The 24216-nt window shown below is 36.5% G+C and overlaps 1 protein-coding gene across 1 annotated transcript in view; it reads left to right on the top strand.

Moving 5' to 3' along the window:
* ATP11B (ATPase, class VI, type 11B) overlaps positions 1–22479 on the top strand; it is a gene marked incomplete at its 3' end in the record, with an annotated part of 38529 nt that extends 16050 nt beyond the window's left edge. The window contains exons 9-27 of the mRNA XM_009706921.1: positions 42–123; positions 1408–1558; positions 4224–4421; positions 4721–4879; positions 5167–5339; positions 5727–5795; positions 7274–7347; positions 7433–7536; positions 7682–7863; positions 8602–8805; positions 9080–9233; positions 12206–12308; positions 13987–14132; positions 15355–15414; positions 15721–15848; positions 17550–17688; positions 21177–21242; positions 21533–21636; positions 22314–22479. Coding sequence (XP_009705223.1) covers positions 42–123; positions 1408–1558; positions 4224–4421; positions 4721–4879; positions 5167–5339; positions 5727–5795; positions 7274–7347; positions 7433–7536; positions 7682–7863; positions 8602–8805; positions 9080–9233; positions 12206–12308; positions 13987–14132; positions 15355–15414; positions 15721–15848; positions 17550–17688; positions 21177–21242; positions 21533–21636; positions 22314–22479 — 2462 coding nt within the window. The remainder of the gene's footprint in view (positions 1–41; positions 124–1407; positions 1559–4223; positions 4422–4720; positions 4880–5166; positions 5340–5726; positions 5796–7273; positions 7348–7432; positions 7537–7681; positions 7864–8601; positions 8806–9079; positions 9234–12205; positions 12309–13986; positions 14133–15354; positions 15415–15720; positions 15849–17549; positions 17689–21176; positions 21243–21532; positions 21637–22313) is intronic.
* Positions 22480–24216: the final 1737 nt, after the last annotated feature.

Genomic DNA, 24216 nt, shown 5'->3' with positions numbered 1-24216 from the left:
TACCCTCCTTTTTCGCCCCCCCCCCCCCCGCCCCTTCCCAGGTGTTGCAGTGTATACAGGTATGGAGACAAAGATGGCATTAAATTACAAGAGTAAATCTCAGAAACGGTCAGCAGTAGAAAAGTATGTTTATTTTCCAATATCTTTCTTATTTGTAGAGTTTTAATTTAGTTTTTCCTCGGTAACTTTAAAACCCTGATGATGTTGTCATTGAGTTGTAGGCAAGGGAAGAGAATGCAATTGCTTTGCCTTCAGTAGGAAGCTATAATGATAAAATCTGTTTCTTGATATTTCATCCTGTATTGATTCTTTCAGTAGTGTACAAGTTGAAAAACCCAAGCTTAAAAAGGACTAAAGCAGAAAAAGTTAGTTTGGGAGGTTTGTTTTTGAGATGTGGAGATCGTTTAATGATAGATGAAATACTGCAGGAACCAGATGCTCAGAGATAGTTTTCACAATAGTCGCAGCCTCTGCTGTTCTCTGCATCCTTTACTGTAAAACTGCGTCATGTCTTTAAAGAGGATGGATTGAAATGAGGTCTTAGTCATTTACAAATCTTTGTCCTGAAACATAGCATTTGATATAATGGAAAATAGGTTTGTTTCACATGGTCTAAAGGCTATAGCCTATGCAGATATGTTTTGCAATGAATATTGCTTCTAGCACAAGTTGCAGGCTCAGTTTTAAAAGTCTTTGCTTGTAGTCATGGGATAGGTGTTAGTATTATAGAGATTTACATTTTGAGCCTCGTGAATTATTTTAAAAGGAAAAGGAATTCTTGTATGTTGCCTTTATTCCAGTTACTAAAAATCTGAGATAGTCTCCCGTCATTCTTTTGCAAACATGGGATTGATTATTCTTCTGTAGCCAGATACAAACAGAACTGTAGAGCGCATAAGAAAAGTTGTCATCAAAGCAAGGGGTGGAAGGATGGTCTGGCTAGCATTACAGAATATAGAGGCAAGTTTGACTGTATCCTGGTATAGCATGGCCTGGGTTAAATAATCAGATGTACATGGTAGTGCTCTTCTAACTGAAGAAAAAGGTGCGGCCTTGGATTTCCACTGTGCTTGTTTGTACCGCCTTCAGGGAAGAAGAGAATGATAAATCATCCCTCAAAATCTTGGACAACAGGTGTGACACAAGTCAGCTGTTGGGGTATTCTTGCACCTTAATCTAGTCTTCATGTTGCTATATATGTAAAGTATATCTTGGTCAGATGTAGGATTTATTTTCACTTCTGTTGCTTACGTGTCACATAGAAACTTTATATTCGTATCAAACACAGGATACATTTTAAAAAAAAATTGTAAGATAAGTTTTTGGTCGATTCATGTAACCACAGTGTGTCACCAGATTAAGGAAAATAAACTGAAATTGCATTTATTTTTTTTTGCCTCTTTGTAGGTCCATGAATTCCTTTTTGATTATTTACCTAATAATCCTCCTCTTTGAAGCCATTCTGAGCACTATTTTAAAGTATGCATGGCAAGCTGAAGAAAAATGGGATGAACCTTGGTATAATGAAAAAACAGAGCATGAAAGAAACAGCAGTAAGGTAATGTAGTTCTACCCAGTTGCATATCTGAGGAACCCTCAGCCGCTGTATACTGAGTGTGAAATTTATTATGTCTCTGTCCTTGGATATAGGTGTAACTACAACATGATCCACTTGCAAGCCTGCGTGCTGTTCTCAGTATTTTGAGTTTCAGTTAGTCCTATGTAGCCTCACCCTTATGTAGAAGTATCTTACCTCTGTTACTCGTTGAACTTTTTCTTCCTTTATGAAAAGACCGAGCTTTTTGAAGATTTTGGATTTTGTTAGGACATAGTTCTGATGTTCTGTGTTCTTATTATAATTATTGTTCATTTGGGTATCTTTTGTCATTCCTTAAGTGAAAAGAGGAGGAGGATGGCTGTTCTTGTGCACATTTCACTGCAGTGGTTTCACAGTTCAGGCGCTATGGACATTCTGTGATGTTGAGATTGTTCAGACAATTTTGTAAGGCTGTAATTTTGCTCAAACTCCTGCTTGCCTTCTCATTTTTCTGTAGAGATTGGAGGGTTACTTTATAGTGTTCCTTAAGTCTGCAGTTCTGAGAAGCGTCTTTTTTAACCATTCTGCATTTTTCTGTGTTCTGTTTAATTTTTGATTTCTGTACGAGTTTACCTTCTTCCAAAGCAGTTCAGGAGCTGGCTGGAGCTGATACCAAGAGGTAGAGGGGATTTTCAAAGCACAGAAGAATTCAAAATCCAGTTTCCACATGTCATGTGGTGTCAGATGTTTAACACCCACACCCTCCCCACCTCCCAGAGAGCTGAGAAATGAATGTGTTCACTAGGTGCCATGTGTGCAAAAAGGTCCAAATTCCAAGTCAGGAGAGTTCTGCTCTGCTTCACGAGTAGACTGAAATTTACCGTTAGTAGATAGTCGTTCAGGAAGGAAAAAGAAGTAAATCAAGAATGTCTTTGATTCAAGGAGAGGTAAGAGTTTACTGGCATTTCAGTAGAACATGCAGCTTTCTCAGAAGCTTGTTATGTGGAGTGTTTTTATGGTTTAACTGGAAAAATCTCAGTGCTGTGTTTTATTTAAAATTATTAATTCAGGTTCTCACTACAGTTACCAAAAACTTTTCAATATATTCTAAAAGTGTCACTGTTGAAAAGTACTAAATGAATTTAAAAGTTTTCAAATTGTTTAGTGACTTTTACTTTTAGTACCTGCACCCACTTAATGCACTTTCAACTCTTTGAAGTGGTCAATCAAGTAAATTCTTGGCTCTTCTTAATTTGAAGTAGTTGCTACGTAAGTTAGACTAGCCTGTGAAGCGTTTTCAGTTCCAAATAGAATGGGGATAATTATTTACTCAATCTTTCCATTCCTCTACCTTTGCCTTCAGGAGCGTTCAGAGCCATCTGTGTTTCTGCAGTGTCACTCTCATTCTGTCATGTCTTTTTTTTTTTTCTCTCTCACTTGTTTACTTCCACAATCTGAATTGCATTTCTCAATATGCTGACATCCTTACTTCGAGTGCTTTCGCTGTTCATCTGTCCTGTGTTGTGCAGGTTGTTATTTAATACACAGTCATTGAAAAAACTTGCTAACCTTAGTGATTGTCATTTCTTCACAGTGTATCTTTTCTTGGAGCAATTACTGCTCTCAGCCTTTATCTATCTTTTCCAGTCTAGTTTGGAAGATCTCTTAAGGCACAGAACTTCCTGATGTTTTTGTTAGACACCTGAATTATTGGTACTGACTTATTAAGTAATTATAGCAACACTTCCTAATTAGGAAGAACAGACATTATTTAGCTTTGCAAACTGTTCACTACTTTTATATGCCCTTTCTTCAAAATGTTCTCCTACACCAATATCTGGTAGAGTTGAAAGAATGTCCCAGTTTTTCTCATCTCTAGTCTCCCTTGCTCGATATTAAGTGTTGGTAAGAGTCTTCCCAAAGTACAGTTTAGATACTGAGTTTGTTGTGCAAATGAAAGAGACTTCAAAGAGATTGTAATGTTGCATTTCAGAGTTTGTTACAGTTGTCATATCTAATAAAGAGAAATTTCTATCCTATTGCATAGCTGTTTACCCAAAATGTATCTGTCGAACACAGTGATTTGAAGAGGTGTCAAAGCCTGTGCCATTGAAATCCACACAGTCTCTTTCGTGTCATGTAGTCTAGATCACCCATGTCACTGAGAAATGCCAGTAGACAGGAACCCTCTTGTTGCTCTGCTGTCCTAAACCAATACAGAATACTTACAGATTCCTCTGACAAGATGGAATATCCTTCCATAAAATGCCTTCACCATTTATGGTTCCTTAGAAAAGCTTATGAATGGTGCTGTTTGATGAAATGGGGAACGCGTTAGTTTTTTCAGACTCAACTCTTTCAAGAGATCTGTTTGAAAACAGAATCACCATGACAGTTAATAATTGGCAGCCCTTCTGACAGATTCAGTAGAAAGGACAAAAATTAATGAACTATGAACAGTCATAGCTTAAGGCAGTCTTTTTGCATCAGTCTGAAGGTGCGTTACTGGGGCAACCTGGAAATGCCTGCACTGTCATTGTATGTGTTGTCTCTCTCGTGTCCGTGGGACTTGATCTCCTCCGACTCTGTCAATTTGTCATTTTTCATGCATATTGAAACGTAACTAAGTAACCATGTTTCACCTGATCACTGCAGTGATCTTTACATTTTCTTTCTTCTCTTGTAGATTCTGAGATTTATTTCAGATTTTCTTGCTTTCCTGGTACTTTACAATTTTATCATACCTATTTCACTTTATGTGACTGTTGAGATGCAGAAATTTCTTGGATCTTTTTTTATTGGCTGGGATCTTGACCTCTATCACAAAGAAACAAACCAGAGAGCACAAGTAAATACTTCAGACCTCAATGAGGAATTGGGACAGGTAGAGTAAAAAAATGTTGTTTCTTCTTATTTTTTTTTTTTTTTACCTTCTATTTTCTAATTTTTTTGTAATATTAAAATTCATTACCGCAGATTTTTTTATTGGTTGTGCTTTGATTTCTGCTTAATTTAAAAATAAGGCTTAAGTATCTGATGGTAGAAATTAAAATTTTTACATGCTCAAAAGAAGGGGCGTAGTGGAGAGTGTGAGTTGAGATTTTTTTTTTTTAAATTTAATTTTTTTTTGTTCTAACAAATACATGCAACTCCAAGTCTGTTTTTTGTTTTATTTTACAAAAGGTGGAGTATGTGTTTACAGACAAAACTGGTACATTAACTGAAAATGAGATGCAGTTTCGGGAGTGCTCCATTAATGGCATAAAGTACCAAGAGGTCAATGGTAAACTAACTCCAGAGGGGTTTTCTGAAGATTCTCCAGATGGAAATAGGCATAGTTTGGTAAGACTTACTTTCTTCCCCCATTAGGCATCCTAGATAGAAAGAGGTTTATTGCAGAGAAATCTTCTTCTAGCATAGCTTTTTTTTTTTAAAATCAGAATTTCTGAATAGTTTGAAGCGATGAAGTTCAAATATATTGAACATAATATTTGTTAAACATGTTGAGCTGTGATTATTTAACATGGAATACATGGCAGATTTTTAAGTAAAAACATATTTTTTATTAAGTATATTCAAAACCAGGTTGATATATAAATGTTACAAATAAAATTTTTTCTTTTGTACAGATGAAAGAGGAAGAACTCTTCTTGAAAGCAGTTTGTCTTTGTCATACAGTGCAGATCAATGCAGATCAAACAGATGGTGCTGATGGTCCCTGGCATGCCAATGGAATAGCATCCCCATTGGAGTATTATGCTTCTTCACCAGATGAGAAAGCTTTAGTTGAAGCTGCAAGCCGGTGAGTTGTAGTGCCAGAACTGTCTAATGTAGAAATTACCTGCTATGGCAGGCAATTCATGGTAAAAACTACATTAAAAATTGCGCAGAAAGACTGTAAAGGCCAGGGCCTGGCACTGTCAGTTTACTATGAAAACATACAAAAATAAAATACACAAAAACCTAGGCATATCATAAAGTGATGATTTAAAATATTTTATGGAAATCCTTGAGAAATTATGGTGGACAAAGTATGTTACTATTAAAACACTGTAAAAAGTGGGCATTCTTCACTTTGTTTAGAAACAGCAGTAATGGGGGTATAACAGTCTCTCTTTTCTACACACCTCCCCCGCCCCACCATTATGTCTATAGTGATGATCAAATGTATATTTTGTTTTCCTTTTAGGGTTGGAGTAGTATTTACTGGAACTACTGGGGACAATATGGAAGTAAAAAGTCTTGGAAAACCAGAAAGGTATTTGGTTTTATTCCTTGTTTCTTTTGAAGGACAGAACGGTAGTGAAGATTAATATAGTGTTCTCCTCTTAATTCTCTCTGTTCATAAGAAAACCTTGCCTTTCCACAGCATGCTCTTTTTCATGCTTTTCCCTTGATGTTTTTAAGACAGCTTGCATCTTAGTCTTTACCAATTGAAACTGAAACGCAAGAATTTTGTGTGAGTTGCTCTGTGTAGGTGTGTGTTATAACAGTTTGTATCTTTGCCCATTCCTCAAAGATTGAGACTGAGTTGGAAGACTGGATTGCTTATTCAAGTCTTGCAGTTTGTACTTTCATCTCTAGAAGTTCCCAGAATCAATCTCATGCATCTGTAATCTAATTACATATTTTGAACTTTCCCAAAATGAGTAGAAATATTATTGATAACTGTACATCTGCAGCATGTTGTAACACCTTTTATCCATTTCATCTGTGTCAGTAGTTGGCAGTACTTTAAATTTAAATGTCTAAAATTAACTTTCTAAACTAGTGGTAACATAACAAAAAATAGTCCAGTTATCAGGTGTCATGGTTTAACCCCAGCCAACAACTAAGTACCACACAGCTGCTCACTGATGGATGAGTGGTGTGATGGGGAGGAGAATCGGAAAAAGATAAAACCCATGGGTTGAAATAAGAACAGTTTAATAATTGAAATAAAGTAAATAATAATAGTAGTGAAAAGGGACGTAACAGAGAGAGAGAGAGAGAGGAATAAAACCCAACAACAACAAAAACCAGACAAGTGGTGTACAATACAATTGCTCACCATCCGCTGACCGATGCCCAGCCCAGCCCCGAGCAGTGATTGCCACCTCCCAGCCAACTCCCCACAGTTTCTATACTGGGCATGACATTCTGTGGTATGGAATATCCCTTTGGCTAGTTTGGGTCAGCTGTCCTGGCTGTGCTCCCTCCCAGCTTCTTGTGCACCTCCTTGTTGGCAAAGCATGGGAAACTAAAAAGTCTTTGACTTAGAGTAAGCATTACTTAGCAACAACTAAAACATCAGTGTGTTATCAACATTATTCTCATACGAAATCCAAAAAACACAGCACTGTACCAGCTACTAGGAAGAAAATGAATTCTATCACAGCCAAAACCAGGACATCAAGGAAAATACACTCTTTTTTGACTGTGTAGGTTGTTTACAAGCATTAGGCACAAAATGTAGTTTTCAGTTACGTTTGAAGTAATGATAGAAGGACAAAGGAATAGGTAGGAGCTGATTGTAATCTCCAGATGTAAAGCTAGCGTTCTGAAAACTACTATTGGTAGAAGAACCTTTTATTCTTGTAGAATGGAATTAAATATATATAAAGTGATGAAAAGCAATCAGTTGCACAAACATTGGTAACAGGGGGTAAGAGTATATTTGTAAGTTATTGTCTTTTGAAGTTTATTTCTAAAAATGTTTTCTTCCCCTTCCCTCTTCTATTAAAACACAAAATACAGGTATAAATTGCTTCATGTTTTGGAGTTTGATCCAAATCGCAGACGAATGAGTGTCATTGTAGAGAGTCCCTCAGGTAAGTGATCAGAAGTTGCACAAGCTGCTTTTCAGAACTTCTTAATAGTATGTATTCTTAATTTCTGTTCTGTTTCACTTTTTAGGGGAAAAGCTTTTATTCACAAAGGGAGCAGAATCTTCCATTCTTCCTCGTAGTAAGAGTGGAGAAATAGACAAAACAAGAATACATGTGGATGAATTTGCTTTGGTAAGTGTATGTGTTTGCCCACCTGATTGGAAGAAGATTCTTCTGGTACGAGTTCTGTGTCTTGAAGTGAACAAATTGCAGGTGACACCTTCTTGTTAGATCAGAATCTTGTCTACTCTGAATGTAGTCTTTTATTTTCTCACAGAAAGGACTAAGAACTTTGTGCGTAGCCTACAGAAGATTCACACCTGAGGAGTATCAAGAAATTGGCAAACGCCTTCATGAGGCCAGAACTGCCTTACAGCAACGGGAAGAAAGATTAGCAGATGTATTCAACTTCATAGAAAGGGATCTGGAATTACTTGGGGCTACAGGAGTAGAAGACAAGTATGCAATAGAGTTTCTGCTAACTACACTCAAAAACATAGCGAGTTTAGAATTTATAACTAAAATACGATGTGTGCCATGAAAAACTCTCCTGCCACAACCAGAAGTTCAGTGCTATTCTTGTTTAGTATGTTTACCACTGTTTGGATTGAAGAGCATTCAAAACACATGTTGTACCAATTGATTTTTGGCTTAATAATGAAGACATACAGTGTGCTTCATCAGAGGAGATCTAATGTATGTGAAATGGAATAATTGCAGTAAATATTAGGGTAATGGCTAGTTCCTTGTGAAAACTTCTGTGAGTAGCTACTTTACAAAGCATTCTGCTTGTGTAGTGTGTATTCTGTAAGTCAGAGGGTGCATTGTACACTGGAGTGTACAGATGGAGCACTTAGAAGCTTTTCGTGCACCACAGTAGATAGTAATCATTGTGGACTGTTTTAAAGATTCTCAAATGCAGCCGTGGTGCCTCATTTAAATTAAGACATACTTGTTACAAATTTTTGATCACTTAACAGGATTGATGTTCAGTTTTTGTTTCATCAAGGCCTTTGTTTTATTGCTAGTAATGGAACGTCATCTGCAAGACTATAGTTCGCTGAAAATATATGTAACATTGGAAATGCAGTCTTAAATCATCATGACAATGAGGTTACAGGGGTAACATGGAGTTAGTATGAGCTCTTTTTTTGTAAAGTGTTGAGTTTGATTATTTAAGAATTTTCTTGTTTCTAGACTTCAGGAGAAAGTCCAAGAAACTATAGAAGCACTCAGGTTGGCTGGTATCAAAGTGTGGGTACTCACTGGAGATAAGCACGAAACGGCTGTTAGTGTCAGTTTATCATGTGGACACTTCCATAGAACCATGAACATCCTTGAGCTTGTGCAGCACAAGTCAGACAGTACGTGTGCGGAACAACTGAGGCAGCTAGCCAAGAGGTAAAATACGTGAGATGTCATTATCTCAGTGATGATCTTAGCTTGGTTTTCTTTTATTTTCAAATTTTATGACAATCTCTTTGATGTATGTGCCAAACGCATGAAGTTGCCTTTTTAAAAAACTTACTAATATAATAGCAGACTTGAAGAAACAGTCTAACAAGCTTAACTTCTTTTTTTATTGTATGGGCAACCACATAGTTCATAACAAAAGTTAAATTTTTCCATCACACCGATACAAAGCTGACATTTTTACATTTTTATCCCTGAATAGAATAAAGGAAGACCATGTTATCCAGCATGGACTGGTTGTGGATGGGACCAGCCTCTCTCTTGCACTCAGGGAACATGAAAAACTGTTCATGGAAGTTTGCAAAAACTGTTCTGCAGTGTTGTGCTGTCGCATGGCACCCCTTCAGAAAGCAAAGGTAAGTGAGAATATAATCAGGATTGTCTTCTAAGTATTTTTATCATGCTTTGAGCAGGCAGGGATTTCTGGCACTGCTTAGCTTGTTTGCCTGACCTTTTCTGCGACTTTTGAATCCTTGTTAAAATCAGTTGATCTGGAGTAGTTTGTTCAGAAGTTTCTATACATGTGTTTGAAAATTTGCAAGTGGATAGAGGAGAGAGTCAAAATACTGCCACTGTGCCAGAAGGCAGCTTATCTTTAATCAACTCCTTGAGTGTTCTGTAAGGCGGTAACTATCCTGATAACCTGCATGCTTTTGCGTTGCCTGTTCCATCCCTTCACAAGAAAGCTAAATTGAAAATTGATGAATTAGGGAAAAAATGTGCCTTCTCTAAAGATTTTAAAAATACCCAAGTTTGAGGAGGAAGTAGAAAGGAAGGGAAGCTGAGGCCTAGTCTCCAGGGGAGTTTTACCTTAATACTCTCTTATAAGACCGTTTTTCCTTCACTACTTAATTTTACTCAAATACAAGTCAGATAAAATTCAAATTTAGATTTTGTGATTTAGTTTTTTTTACTCTAGAAAGCTAAGCTCTGAAGAGCTGTAATGTTTATTCTTTCCTTTTGAAATATTCTCCCTTCGTTTTGTGTGCCTCTTACTTTTTTTGACTAATACTCAGTTGTATACCTCTGAGTATTTTTTTAATTTTATTCTACTTTTAGCTTATCTTGTATGCTTCAAAGGCTTTTTGCGTGTATTACCAGTAATATTAAACCTCTGAAATGACACTGTTGCCCACTCTATTTTTTACACCTTATCAGTGTAAGGGAAGAAAAGGAAAAAAGGCATCTTTTTACTTAAAACACTAGGAAACCCTTACGTGAGGTACTAGATGTACAAAAGAGGGCAGGCTGTTTTACTGTAGCATGAGTGACTTGTTTTGAGGTCAGTCTTCCAACATTTAGCCAGACTTTCAATGCAGTCTTTAGAATCACTTCATTAAACAACTGTTCGGCTGTGTATAAAACTTGATATAATATTAGTTTCAATGAAATGTTAAAGGGAAGTTGTTTGTAACTACTATGAGAAAGACAATTTGTTGGATGTGTCTGCTTTATGTACACTTTTAACTGAAATTTTTGCCATTCCTTCTGTTTAACGTGCAGTTATTTGCCTATGTTGTGTCCTTGTTCTTATTTTGTCATTTAACTTGATTTATAATGTGTTTTGTACTTCCAGATTTGGCAGATAGCAGTCAATAATGCTTTCCTTAATTCTTATCCTGTCCAGCAGATAATCTCCATTATTTCCCATGTTTTGTCATGAAGTACAGTAAAACCTCATTTTGAAGGCAGTGACTTTTTAATTTTAAACGCTGAAGTATGTAAATCACTGAGTCAAATGCCGTACAACATGGGAGGGAAGGCTGGGGAAGGAAGTGTACAGCAGTTTAGTCTAGCCTTGCATTTGATTTTCTGCTCCCTTTTTGTGAGGTTTATTCCAAGCTTAAGCTGGAATTCAGCTTAATATTTCCTGCTTCTTTTCCTTTAATGTTAATGCTTGTTAATATATGGCTAGCGGTCTCACTACTTATTTTTGTCTATTTTATGGCTCAGAAACCTTTTTAAATATCTTTCATGTCAGTCATTCAGAGGTGCTGCTGTTAGCTGCTGTTAAAATTTGCCAGAGGATTTGTCTTGACCTTTTCACGTAGATTTTTGTCTAAATTACCAGAGTCTTCGGTATCTCACAAGGACTGATCTGGGTGACATACTGCAGCCTTGCCACCTCTTTAAGGCTGCTTACTAAGACCTAATGCTAAATGTACTTGAAATAATTACCCCTTAGGAATGGAGAACTTTTAAACTTTAATATTAATACTTGCAATTAGGGAATGTATTCTTACAGTCAGGTGGATTTCTCTGAACTGTGGACTGTATATAATCACTGTTGTGTTCCTCGTGTGAAGTGAGTTACCACTCTTATGAATCAATGCCCTGAGACTGCCAGCTAGCACTCGACTATTTGAATACAGTTGTTTGTGTCTACTTACCTCATGCAGTTGTTGCTCTGTTGATATTTCTACTTTGGGTTTTCTGGAACTTTGGGGGGAAAATGCAGTATTTTTTCATAGATAAATATTTTCTGTTTTTAGAAAGTCTTCTGGATCTGCATTCACACCTTTAACTCTGCAGACCATTTATGGCTGAATTAGTGATGCTTCTACCTTTAGTTAGAGCTGTCTGGGAGGTTAATGGATTGCTAATTCTCCTTAACCAAAAGCCTCATCTAACTCACTCCTTTCTAGAATATTGTTGACATTTACATTAAAGATCTGTTTCCTTTCTGCGAAGAGCAGGATATCGCTGCTCTTCTTTTGAGGATTTTAGCGCCTTGTTTGTAAACAACTTTTTTCCCCTCTTTCTGTCATGTTGTCTTCCATGACTTTTCCAACTGAGAATAGCCTTTGGTGATAATGAACTTGCTTTAAAAAGAAACTATTTTCCTTAATAACAACATGTATTGATCTTTGTGCTAATACTTTGTTTTTTCAGATTCCTCTCACTCTATTTCCATTAGTTGAAAATGTGAAGAATCTGGGCATGTCTAGTAAAGGGCATTAAATCTGGATTAATCCCTAAGTAAATTTTCAGTTCCAACTTTTACTTGACTGTTTTGTTTGATAAAGCACCAAATTAAGAGTTGTAGAAGAACATCTAAGTAAGAACAGCAAAATGAGTTCAAGACAGGCGTAATATTTAAAGAAGGCTTGTGCCCTACAGCAAGCACCTTTTCTAAAGGAGCAATGAATTTGCACATGTGGTATGCCAGAGATGTTTTTTCTTAAGTGTGCACATTCATAAAACATATTAATTATATTTACAGGTAGGTAATTAACTAAGATTCTTGGGAATTAGTGGCATAGTTTGTAGGTAGACTATCTGTCTAATCTGAAAAATTTCTGTCTTTTTTTTTTTTTTTTTCCTCCAGGTAGTGCGACTGTTAAAAACGTCTCCAGAGAAACCTATAACATTAGCGATCGGTGATGGTGCTAATGATGTTAGCATGATACAAGAAGCACATGTTGGCATAGGTAACTTTCATTTGTCAGAAGAGACAAAGGCAAATAACATGCAAATGTTAGTAGAGGATTAGATCATGAATAGCATTTATAAACAGATAAACTAATGTTTTTGCACCTGTGAATAACAGAGTGTTAATCTGAGTCATCTGTTGTAGCAGGGTTTTAGTGAAATTTAAAATTTTAAGGCTATTTGCTTTCAGAAGTCTTAGGTTTATTGTGTAGTCTACCAATAATCAGAGGTCCTGCTTAATGCTGCCTTAAGAACAGCAAAGATTCTTCTGTAACTAGAATTGCAGAAGTGCTCTGTGTCAGATACTGGAAGTGAGTATCTCTAACTTCAGACACTGTCAGGTTCTAAGTTCCTGTGTAAACCTGACCTTTAAACCTTTCTTTGTTCTAAACTGCCATTGTTTGCACCACATCTGTATCACTGTAGAAATGCCATTTGTGTCTAGCCTGTCTTTGAGGAGAAGGCTTTCATTATTGCTCTTGAGACTGTTGTTGATTCTCAGCTAAGCTTGGTAGTTTTCTCTTTTTATATTTGTTTTCTGTTGTCTGGCCAGGACTTCCTTTAAACTTTTTTTTTTTTCTGCTGTGTTACGTAACTGAGTACAAAACAAAACATATGTATAACTGAATTGGTACCCATCACATAGTGTGTTAATATTTTCTGTACTGACTTTGGGTGGTGTTTGTTACAATAGTAAATGCTGAAGGTTCTTACATAATTTATTGGTATATCAGGATACTCAATCTGTCACCCTTTGTGATTAAAAAGCTGTATGTAATGTTTATCATGTAAATCATGTGGCCATGATTTTAAAGGCCTTGGGTATAGTCTGCTTGAAAAGGTTACAGGCCAATAGCAAATAATGCATTTTTCTACAGCTAGTTTGTCAACTTACTGAAGCTTATTAAAAATAATATATTATCCAAGTTTGTATTGTAATTTGTAGCATATTAGACATTACATGTATGCTGGTCAGAAATAGCAAGTCTTTGGCATTGAGGGTGATGGGACCTTTAGACTTTTTTTCTTTTTTCCCCAAAAGCAACCAGCACTTTTAATTAATTGGTTTTCAGGAGTCCTGGGCCATTTTTCTTCTGTAAAAGAGCATTTTGTGTGCTCTGTGAATGCTTATCCTATTCTTAATAATAGTTTTTAGAAATGAATTTATGTTCAACTGTGACAAGTGACAAGCATTGTCAGCCCATCACATTAAGTAAACTGCTGTTGTAAGAACAACATTTCTTTTATTCTGCTGTTGAATATGTATTATTCCCAGAAAGTACTGTAAGAAAAACGCCTCTGAAGAAAAACATAATAAGTAAATTGGTAATTGATGATGGATGGATAATGATTTGCTTGGTTTGTGAATTTTGGTTTAGTATGAATGTTATTATTTCTATGTCTTCCCATAAATCTTTCTTAAGTATAGCTTATGGAAATAGTCGTCTTTTTTTTTTTTTTTTTTCCAATTAATCAACATCATATGAGCAGTTTCCCTTAGTTGTAAGTGCGAGGAATAATGCCTTCTTTTGGAACTGAAAGTTGCTGAAGTCTTGGTAGTGTTGAAGTGCAGGAAAACAGAGCTGTAGCTTCAGGTATATGTTGTTGGGGTTTTTTTTAAACTTTAATTTTTATAATGTTTAACCTGTTTTCTGATTTGTTTCGCAAATATTACAGGTATCATGGGCAAGGAAGGAAGACAAGCTGTAAGAAACAGTGACTATGCAATAGCACGGTTTAAATTTCTCTCCAAGTTGCTTTTTGTTCATGGGCACTTTTACTATATTAGAATAGCAACCCTTGTACAGTACTTTTTTTATAAGGTAAGTCTTCAAAGAGTGCCAGTGAAGTTCACAGAAAAATGTGTAACTTTTTCCCAGCAAGAAATTTGTTCCAGATCTAAGACTTTTGTTGGGAAAAGGTTAAATGTCTCTGTTCAAACACATTTTCTGGGCTTTTTTTAGTATTTTTCAACCAAATGCAGTAGTTTAACTGTGAAATTGCTTAGTACTTCCACCTAGAAACAGATTTTTAATACCACAATGAGTTTGTCTAGGCTGAAAGGCAGAAGTGTTTGCTCTCAAAAGCAGTATTACTAGCTTGAAATTAAATGCATTCTTTAGCAACATGTGAAAGTATAACGTCTTTTGTTTACTGATTTGATGTGAACCAAATCTGTTCATCTTTCTTAAAAGGAAAAAGGAGCACAGGAAGTAGTTGAGGGAGGGAAGGGCCTGCAAAAAGTGTATGGGGAGAGAGCATGCTCTTGCCGGCAGGCTCACCTTAATAAAACTTAGCAATCCTGGCCTTGATTTAAGAAATCCTGAGGTGAAACACTGCAAGAGAAGTGAGCGCCAGGGACTGAGTTATCTCCGCCTACATCTCAGGGAGCTATGGGCATGGAACAGCAGGCTGAGCTTAAGCAGGGAGACGGGGTCTGGGAGCTCAGTCCTGGGCTGGGGTGTTTGAAATGCTAATAATGTCTTTTTTTTTTTTTTTTTTTGACTTGGTCATCAGTTTTACTAACAAGTCAAAATTCACTATCTTACTTGAAATTTATCTGAGATTCTAGTATTGGCCACCAAGCCACTTTTTACCTTCTATTACTTGCTTTCATTTAAAGATAACAGCATGGTGTTAGGTTTTGGGTTCTGTTTCGTCTACTCCCATGCAAAAAGTTCACATGAGCAGGGTGCAGGTTTTCTTGAATGAAATGCGGAAATTGTTTTGCAAATAAATTCTTAAAAAGAAACTGAGGGGAAAATGGATGGATTTCGCCTCCTTTAATACTACCGATACTCCCATAATGAGATGTGCTCGTCCAGCACATATAATTAAGTTTTTATTTTTCAGGTTCATTGTCCCAAAGAACAAACAAAATACACTCTTGAGCAAAGCATATTGCTTCACTTTACCAAGTAAAATGTGGAAATGCTTTATGTTCTCCCTGTGTATTTTTACCAGCTTGTAAGAGTTGGCAATTTCTTTTAGACTTGTGAGGCATATACTGAGGATTAACTATTTCCTTCATTTTTCTTTTTTCAGAATGTGTGCTTTATTACACCACAATTTTTATATCAGTTCTTCTGTTTGTTTTCACAACAAGTAAGTACTGGATGCCTTACATCTTGATAAATGTGCATGAAACACTGAGGGTAAATAACTAAAAAAAGTGGGAAAGAACTACACAGGAGCAGCACAGATTTTACACCATGACAAATATCCAGCTTCATTTTCTATGTTTGATAGCTTGATGTTAGTAGATGGTTATGCAAGTATAGCTTTTTTCCTAACTAGTAAATTCATGTAATTAATGATTTGTTGCTGCTGTTAATGTGCTAATAAATTTTGATAAATAGAAACAACTTGTTTCTTTACAAGACTCAAAATAATTTTTATTTCCATTTTCAGACGCTCTATGACAGTGTATACCTGACTTTGTACAATATTTGTTTCACGTCCTTGCCTGTCCTCATATACAGTCTTTTTGAACAGCATGTGCATCCGCATGTATTACAGAGTAAACCTGTGCTCTATCGGTATGTATATCTTACATACATTGTCACAGTAGCACATCATTTAGAACAACAGTGGCATCTGCAGAAGTCTGAACTTACTATTATGCATTCCTACAGTATTTTTGTCTGAAATTTATGCAATTTTTAGTAACTATCTTGGTGAGGAAGAACTGCAGCTACATAGTTTTCATCCTAAAAATTCATGTGAGTATATTAAGAGAAGCATCTTTTTATGTCAGTCATATTGAGACTGAAAGAGAATCGAGCACTTGGTCAGCTTACATGATTGGCAGCTTTCTCTTCCATTACATGTAGGAGGTGAAAATCACTCAGATACGCGCCTGAAAAACTAGGACACTGTAGTTAGGGGAATTGCCACAAAAAATGCTTAACTAAGAGGGGAGGTGATTTCCTGTAGAATCCGATGTCCTCCCAGCGGTAGCATGTTGCACTGCATACTGCTTTTTGGAGGAAAAAGTATATTTATTGCTATCCAGAGGGACCTGGACAAGCTTGAGAAGTAGACCTGTGTGAACCTCATGAGCTTCAACAAGGTCAAGTGCAAGGTCCTGCACCTGGATTGGGGGAACCCCAGGTATCAACACAGGTTCAGGGACAATGTGATTGAGAACAGCCCCATGGATAAGGACTTGGGGGTACTGGTAAATGAAAAGCTGGACATGAACCGGCAATGTGAGCTTGCAGCCCAGAAAACCAACCGTATCCTGAGCCGCATCAAAAGAAGCGTGACCAGCAGGTTGAGGGAGGGGATTCTCCCTCTCTACTCCGCTCTGGTTAGACCCCCCCCCCCACAGTACTGCCTTCAGCTCTGAGGCCCCCAGCACAAGACAGACTTGGACCTGTTGGAGCGAGTCCAGAGGAGGCCACGAAGATGATCAGAGGGCTGGAGTACCTCTCCTGTGAAGACAGGCTGAGGGAGTTGGGGTTGTTCAGCCTGGAGAAGAGAAGGCTCTGGGCAGACGTTATAGCAGCCTTCCAGTACCTAAAGGAGGCTTTTAAGAAAGATGGGGACAGACTTTTTAGCAAGGCTTTTTAGCCTGTTGCGACAGGACAACGGGTAATGGTTTTAAACTAAATGAAGGTAGATTTAGAGTAGATACAAGAAAGAAATTTTTCACAATGAGAGCAGTGAAGCACTGAAACAGATTGCTTAGAGAGGTGGTAGATGCCCCATCCCTGGAAACGTTCAAGGACAGGCTCGATGGGGCTCTGAGCAACCTGATCCAGTTGAAGATGTCTTGGAGTAGATGACACTTAAGTCCCTTTCTACCCAAAATGTTCTATGATTCTCTGATTCTATATGTTTTTGTAAAAAAGACGTGTCTCTTAGATGTTTCTCTTTTTCCTAGAGGTCTCTTCCTAGAGCAGAAGAGAGGGCAACTATCAGATTATCTGGCTTTTTCTTCCTCTTGCAATTCCACCTCCAGGGAGAGGAATTCTAGTTTGCGCTATTCTGAATTTGACCAGATAGAGACCCTTGCCATTGGTGATCCCCGCATAAAGGAGAGGCAAATCATGACAGCTCAGGGTTCTTTTTTTGCCCATGATTTATGTATTTTTTCAATATGTCAGCATTCATTAAATGTATCTTGGTGCAGTTGAAAGTTAGATTTATTCAAAGCAGTAGCAATCATACAATGTGAATAGCCGATGGGTTATATAAAGACAATCTTAAATCCAAAATCTGTTTTATTTCTGCAGAGACATCAGTAAAAATGCCCATCTGGGGTTTAAACCATTTCTTTACTGGACCATCCTGGGCTTCTTTCATGCATTTGTTTTCTTTTATGGATCATATCTTCTAATGGGAGAAGACACTTCTCTACTCGGAAATGGCCAGGTACAATATCATATGAATTACTCTTTCACTGTATTTTAGGTGATATTTCTTAATGTATTTTTGAAAAAATCTCTTGTGTCAGAAAAATCTAAGAAATATTTTTTTTTGTGAACTATGTAATTACCAAAGATGCTTTCCTAATATTCGTGTGTGCTCTCAAGAGTAACATTTCTTAGCGTGGAAACCATAAGACACGTCAGAAAGCATATGTCCATGAAGAACATATCTTTCAAGATAATAGCTCTATTATGGTTGTCTTAAACTTTTTTTTATTTTGTATACTGTTTTTGTCAAAATTGTACATCATAACTTCAGTAAATGAAAATTTATATTCATTCATTCAAAACTCATTTTGAGGTGGACTTGATTGCAGTGTCAAACAATGGCTTCTCTTTAGCATCTGTTATAAAATTAGGCTTAAATCTGAAAGTTGTCAAAAGTCTTAAAGCTTCTCCTGAAAATATATTCTTTTAATTATTCAGCACTTTAAAAAATTAAGTAGTGCAAGCTGCTTTTAAATTATACTTTTTATTCAACGAATTTTTTAAGACAATAACTTAATGAAATCATCAAATACTAATTTGACACTGTCTATTGTAAAGATGTTAAAGTTCACGGGGGAAAAATCATATACAGAAAGCTCTAATGCTTGGATGAAATCATTACAAGTCTGCTTCCTCATTTTCCCTGGTTGTGAGTTAGTTAACCCAATTTGGAACAGTTAGTTACTGATTTTTCTCTTGTAAAACTGTTTGGGTAAGGATGCAAAAATACATTTGCTTCTCTCATTATCCCATTCCTACTACTGACATGAAGTGCTTGCTGATTTTTGTGTACTGCTTGGTAGAGTTGCAAGTTATGGCACAAGGTACAAAAATAGCATCATGCTGTATTCACAGTGGTCACCTGGTAATAGGCAGTGAGCATGAGCTCAGAAAGTTTAGCCAAAAAAAAAAAAAGGGTTTCTCTATAATGATGTACAGACAATGGCCAGAATTGTCTTAGGTGACTAAAATCACAGAGCATATGAACTGGTGGTTAGCATCCCTGCAGAGAAAGGAGCAATAAAGGGGGAGGTGATGCAACTAGCTGGAGTACCCATTTCATCAGGAGATGTTTGATAAGAATGTTAACATAGTTGTGCTTTAGACTAAAATGTCTCTTACAACTGAGGCATGAGTATCTCCTCTCCTGTCATTTGCTACAAGCTGTGTGACTGTGAAGTTCTTGTGAATTGGTAAAGGACCTTCAATGCTCTTCTAATGCAGTAATTTTACACTATGACTTGGTGCATTTCTGTGCATCTGTCTTAGCTGTCAAAGCACCTCACTTCAGAATTGCTTAGTAAATGTCCACAAGGCAGGAACAGACTTTTTTCATTTCTTTCAGTAACAAATGTTTAGTTTGGGGAACAGTTTATATTCTGTAAATCTAGACTAGTGTATTAATGTAGACTTCATGGAGAAAGTTCTTTAATGGTTTCTTGCATAAATTAACCTCTAGATTTTTTAAAAATATATTTAGTGAATGATCATACTGGAAATAAAGCTTTCAGATGCTCTTTGACTTCTCATGTTTTTTGTGTTGTGACTTAAAAAGTCTCAGAATTTATTTGGAGTTACTGCCTCTCTGTGTTTGCTAGAAGTTGGTTATTTGAACTGGCAGAACTGTGTGTTGCAGTATAAATATCTGCGGTGCATAAAATATGTTGCAAATTTAATGTGTGTGTGAAAAAGCCGAAGTTAAGGGCAAGAGAAACTTGTATACTGCTGAAGTGCTTTCTTGTAAGAAGTCCTCAAGAACCAGTCACTTTGTGCAAATGTGTGATACAAGGTAGTGTTAGTGCAAGACCTCACATTTTCATTCCAAGTTCTCAGTGGGGACCAAAGCAGAACAGAAGAGATTGTAAATGATTTGTTAATGTTGGTGGTCTGTTAGGCTTACCTCAACACATTTTGCAACAACTTGATCTTTTAGTTCTTTTTTTTCTCCCCCCTTTTTCATGCTGTGCATGTCGTCAGATATTGAAACCTAACAGACAAATGGTAAGAGCTTAGAAGAGGAGGAGATACAAAATACTGTATCTGTTACTTCACAGGATTAAAGGATGCAGCATCCACAGTGTAAATGTGTTCAAAAATAAAATGGTGGCAAGAACCTGTTCACGTTTTGCATCTAACTCTGTGACCATTGAGAGCAGTGTTAGCAAAGACACTTTCTTTCACAGGTCACTCAGGAGCAGTAGTTCGATTTTACTTTAAGATTATTATTGCAGCAGTTAACAGCAAGCATGTTGCTTGTTAAACATTACTATCTGTGTGAAAAGTAAATAGAAGGCTTCAGAAGACGTGTTATAACAAAGATCTTTAAAATTATCAGTAAATCCAGACTCATGGCTGCCTCAGTTTTGTACCTTGTGTAAAGATGAGAAAAGCAGTTGTGAGATCTGTCATTGGGCTCTTGGGATTTTTTTTGTCAGCTCTGTAACAAGAACTACAACTGTGCGAATCCCAGTTCCGTGCCTCTGTGCTGTACTAACAAATCACCTCTAGGATGACTTTGATTGCCTGTCTGCATGTGGTACCTTTGTCCTTGCTTGCTTCGTTTGCTGCTGGTAAACACAGAGTTGAGGGTTTGGTCATTGTTCAGTATGTCAGTGGCAAAAATAGCTACAGAGCAGCAATGTCTTCAGTTTTAGTGCCCAGACTGCTTACAAGAGCAGAGCAGTTGGACCTGTTGTAGAATGGCAGCCTGCGTCTGAGTAGCATGTGTGTAGATAGATTACAAACTCAGCATCCCTGCTTGGTTGTCAGAGCTGAGATTTTATTGTTGTAGAACTTGTTCAGAGTTTTGATAGTTTAATTTACATGGGCAAGAGAATACAAAAGTGGCTGATACAGCGTTTTAGAATTGAAGCTTAATTTAGTGTTTATTAGCCTTGAAACAAAGTGTCTTTTCCTTAGAATTTTCTTTGAAAAATACAATGGCACCATTATTTTTGAATTGTAAAATTATGCTTGGGATAAAAAGTGAACTCTCAGGTGATGCTGCATGTTGAAAATGATCTGGAAATGTTTAAACTCAAAGTGTTCTGCACTTATGCTAAAGTGAATACCTTCCACTCAATATTTGCTCTCTATTGGATGCTTCTACTTAATTGGTCAAATCGATATCTTCATTTTCCTATCATTTCATGTTACTGTTTTGGACTTCCTTCATATTTCATGTAGCCTTTGTGGTGATTTGTTTTGAACCAAGAAGAAAGATAACTTGTGGGTTGTTAGTTTTGCTGTTATCTTAAGCTATTTTTTTTTCTGGTAGTTTGTGTTGTGTCCTTCTTGCTTTTTCACAGTGACTAGTTGTCACAAGCTTATGTCCACAGACTTGTTTCATTAGTGTAGCTGGCTGAAGAAGAATCTAACTTACTGTGAACAATCCTAACTGATTATTTTTTTTCTTCCATCATTTTTGCCTTGCCATTCTCTTAGATGTTTGGAAACTGGACATTTGGTACTTTGGTATTCACCGTTATGGTTATAACTGTTACGATGAAGGTATGATATTATACTAATTACTTTGAATATATAGGCAGATATGTAATAGAGCAATAATATAAAATTGATTCAAAAGTTGTACAGAAGTAATTGATTCTTGAGGATTCCAGATAAGTGATTTTTATGTTTGGTTTCAATGGTGGCTAAAATTTTTCTTTGTAGTTTCTGCATGTTCTAGCGATATTTAGTGTTTGAGCTGGAAGTTCATAAGTAGGTTCAGACTGGTATTTTATGATTTTTCTGTGAAGTGGGGGGAAAAAGGAAGTTCATTGAAGTTATCTTTGTTTTAGATGGCACTAGAAACTCACTTCTGGACATGGATAAACCATTTTGTTACTTGGGGATCCATTGTATTTTATTTCATATTCTCCTTGTTTTACGGGGGAATTATCTGGTGAGTGATTCTTTTTCTCTCCCCCCCCGCACCCCTCCCCCCCCACCTTTCTGTACCACATATGATAGATGAAGCTATGAAAAAACACTGAAGTATTATGTTTAAGTATTATGTTTGACCACCTTGCTCTGAATGTTGTGACAGGTGTCAGAAAACAAATTTTTAAACCTAGAGCGGCCACTCACTTTTGGTGATGTTTTTAGAAATTTGAGCAGTGCTCCTGAGCTGTCCTGTGCTCATAGACAGGCATTACTTGTGTCTGACAGTCTGTGGCTATAAAGGCTTTTTTTTTTTTTTAAAATAGTAGATAGGTTCCAAAGGGTGCTATGTAATAGGTAAATATTTGCAACAGAAATGAAAATGCTGGGGTTTGAATCAGTAGTGATGTATTTTTGCTTGTATTTTGGGGTCTTGGAGAGTGATTGATTTCCTGAACACAATTTAAAATTAAACTAGAACGTTTCCCTCCAAAATTCAGTACCCTCCTTCCCCAGAGTTTCTTTGTAGGTCAGGTCCAACAGATTACTGGACTTCATCATGGACACCACGTGGTTGTAACTCTGCATCCTGAGACACTTGCTGCTTGATGTAAAATAAGATACACTTGAGCCTGCCTGTGCTGTACTTTTGTTTCTAGAAGTCACTTTTATTAATTGCCACTTCACTTAACTTTTCAGGCCATTTTTGCATACCCAGGACATGTACTTCGTATTTGTTCAGCTGTTGTCAAGTGGTTCTGCTTGGTTTGCCATAATCCTCATAGTAGTTGCTTGTTTGTTTATTGATGTTGTGAAGAAAGTGCTGTACAGACATCTACAACCAACAAGTACTGAAAAAGCTCAGGTAATGTTATGCTTTTGTATCCAACTTGATCAATAGTTAAAAGAACACGCTTGTTCTGTCTTGTAAACTAATTACTTTCTTGTGATATTTAATAATCCTCTTACATTGCTGTCATGTTTAATATGTTAAAATGTTCTCATTTCAAAAGATAATTGTTAATTTAAAATTACAAAAATGAGGACACCATTTTACAAGGAAATAACATTTATGTTTAAGTAATTGATATTAACAATAATAGAATTATTTATATAGGGGGTCACTTGCATCTCAGCTTGCAACTATATGAGAGGATCATACTATGCATTTCTGCACTGCTTTGAAGATGGTAACTTACTCTAATTTTTGTCTAGATGTTAACATTCTCTTCAACTGTAATTGGCACTGAATAGTTCTTAAAATGTGATGAAAACAATAATTTAAAAAATTATTTTAGTATGACTTGTTTTAATTAGTATTTCTTAAGTCTTGATCATACCATATGCCATGTATTTGATTGCTGATTATGTAATTAAAGGTAATTACCCATGTGGCATTTTCATAAATTCATAGAAGAGGTCTGAAGATATGATGTGATAATAGAATCTCCCTTTTGCCTGACACAGGCTACAAAAACTCATGAAACCGTTCTGTTGCAATTAGACTGTCTTTAGGTAAATATTGCATCTATGTTCGAGTGTTTTCTTCTTTTTAGTGATAGTTATGGAGAAGTCATCCTGATGCATTGTTCTAATAGTTGCTGTCTGTGGTTTCAGTTTTCAACATTTTATCGTTCTATACTTTTTCAGCTAAACTGAAAAGCCTTCTATTAACAGTTTTTTGTTTCATTCATGGTTAGGTTTGTGATCAAATTAGCTTTCTCACTGATAAGTAGATTGGACTTGCATCTTTTATCAAAAAGATTATTTTCTAGTCTTTTAATCAATGTTGTGTTTCTCCTGTAATCTTCACTGTTCCTCAACCTCATCTTGAATTTTGGATTTCCCCAGTGGTCACAATATTCCAGCATAGCATATATCAGTGCCAAGTATAGCAATAATGAATCCCGCAGCTGTATTCAGTTTACAAAATAATATGCATCAATAACCTGTTATCTTCTGCATCTTTTTCTCATCTTCAGGTGATTATGTTGGTTTCTTCCAGGTCATTGATGAGAGGTCAAATAGCATAGGGCCAAAAAAAATGAAAGTGCACAAAGGATCCAGTTGACAAAGATAATCCATATACAATTATGTTCTGCAACCCATTAGCAGTTTTCAGTCCATTTGTGTGCCATATTGATTTTGTGGTGTCCTAGTTGCTTAATCCAAATAACAGTGAGCTATGTGCCATACAGAACTCTTAACTGCATTACATCAATACTGTTAACCTTTAGCATCTGACCTTGTAATCACTTTGATGTAAGTGCATGTTGATTTACTTAAATTACATTACCTTTCTAATTTGTGTGTTAAAAAAACCCAAACGTGTGAGACATTCTCTTAATTTGCCTAGGATCAACATCATGCGGACAAACCTATTGCTAGCAAAAATATCCCATTAGGCCCTTTTCAAAACTGGAATATTAGCTGCTTTTTCCACTGTTAGAATTTAGTAGCTAAAAGCCAAAGTAAACAACCACTAGCTTTCAGAAAACTGTTTAACTAGACCTGATAAGACTCTTGATTGCATGTTATTGCACTTTCTGGCTTGAAGAGTCTTGATTTAGGGAAAATTCTGTAGGTAATGATATTTATCTGC

The sequence above is a fragment of the Cariama cristata genome, unplaced genomic scaffold (assembly GCF_000690535.1).
Source record: "Cariama cristata isolate BGI_N322 unplaced genomic scaffold, ASM69053v1 scaffold4379, whole genome shotgun sequence".
Classification (NCBI taxonomy): domain Eukaryota; kingdom Metazoa; phylum Chordata; class Aves; order Cariamiformes; family Cariamidae; genus Cariama; species Cariama cristata.
This window is presented reverse-complemented; position numbering and strand designations above follow the sequence as displayed.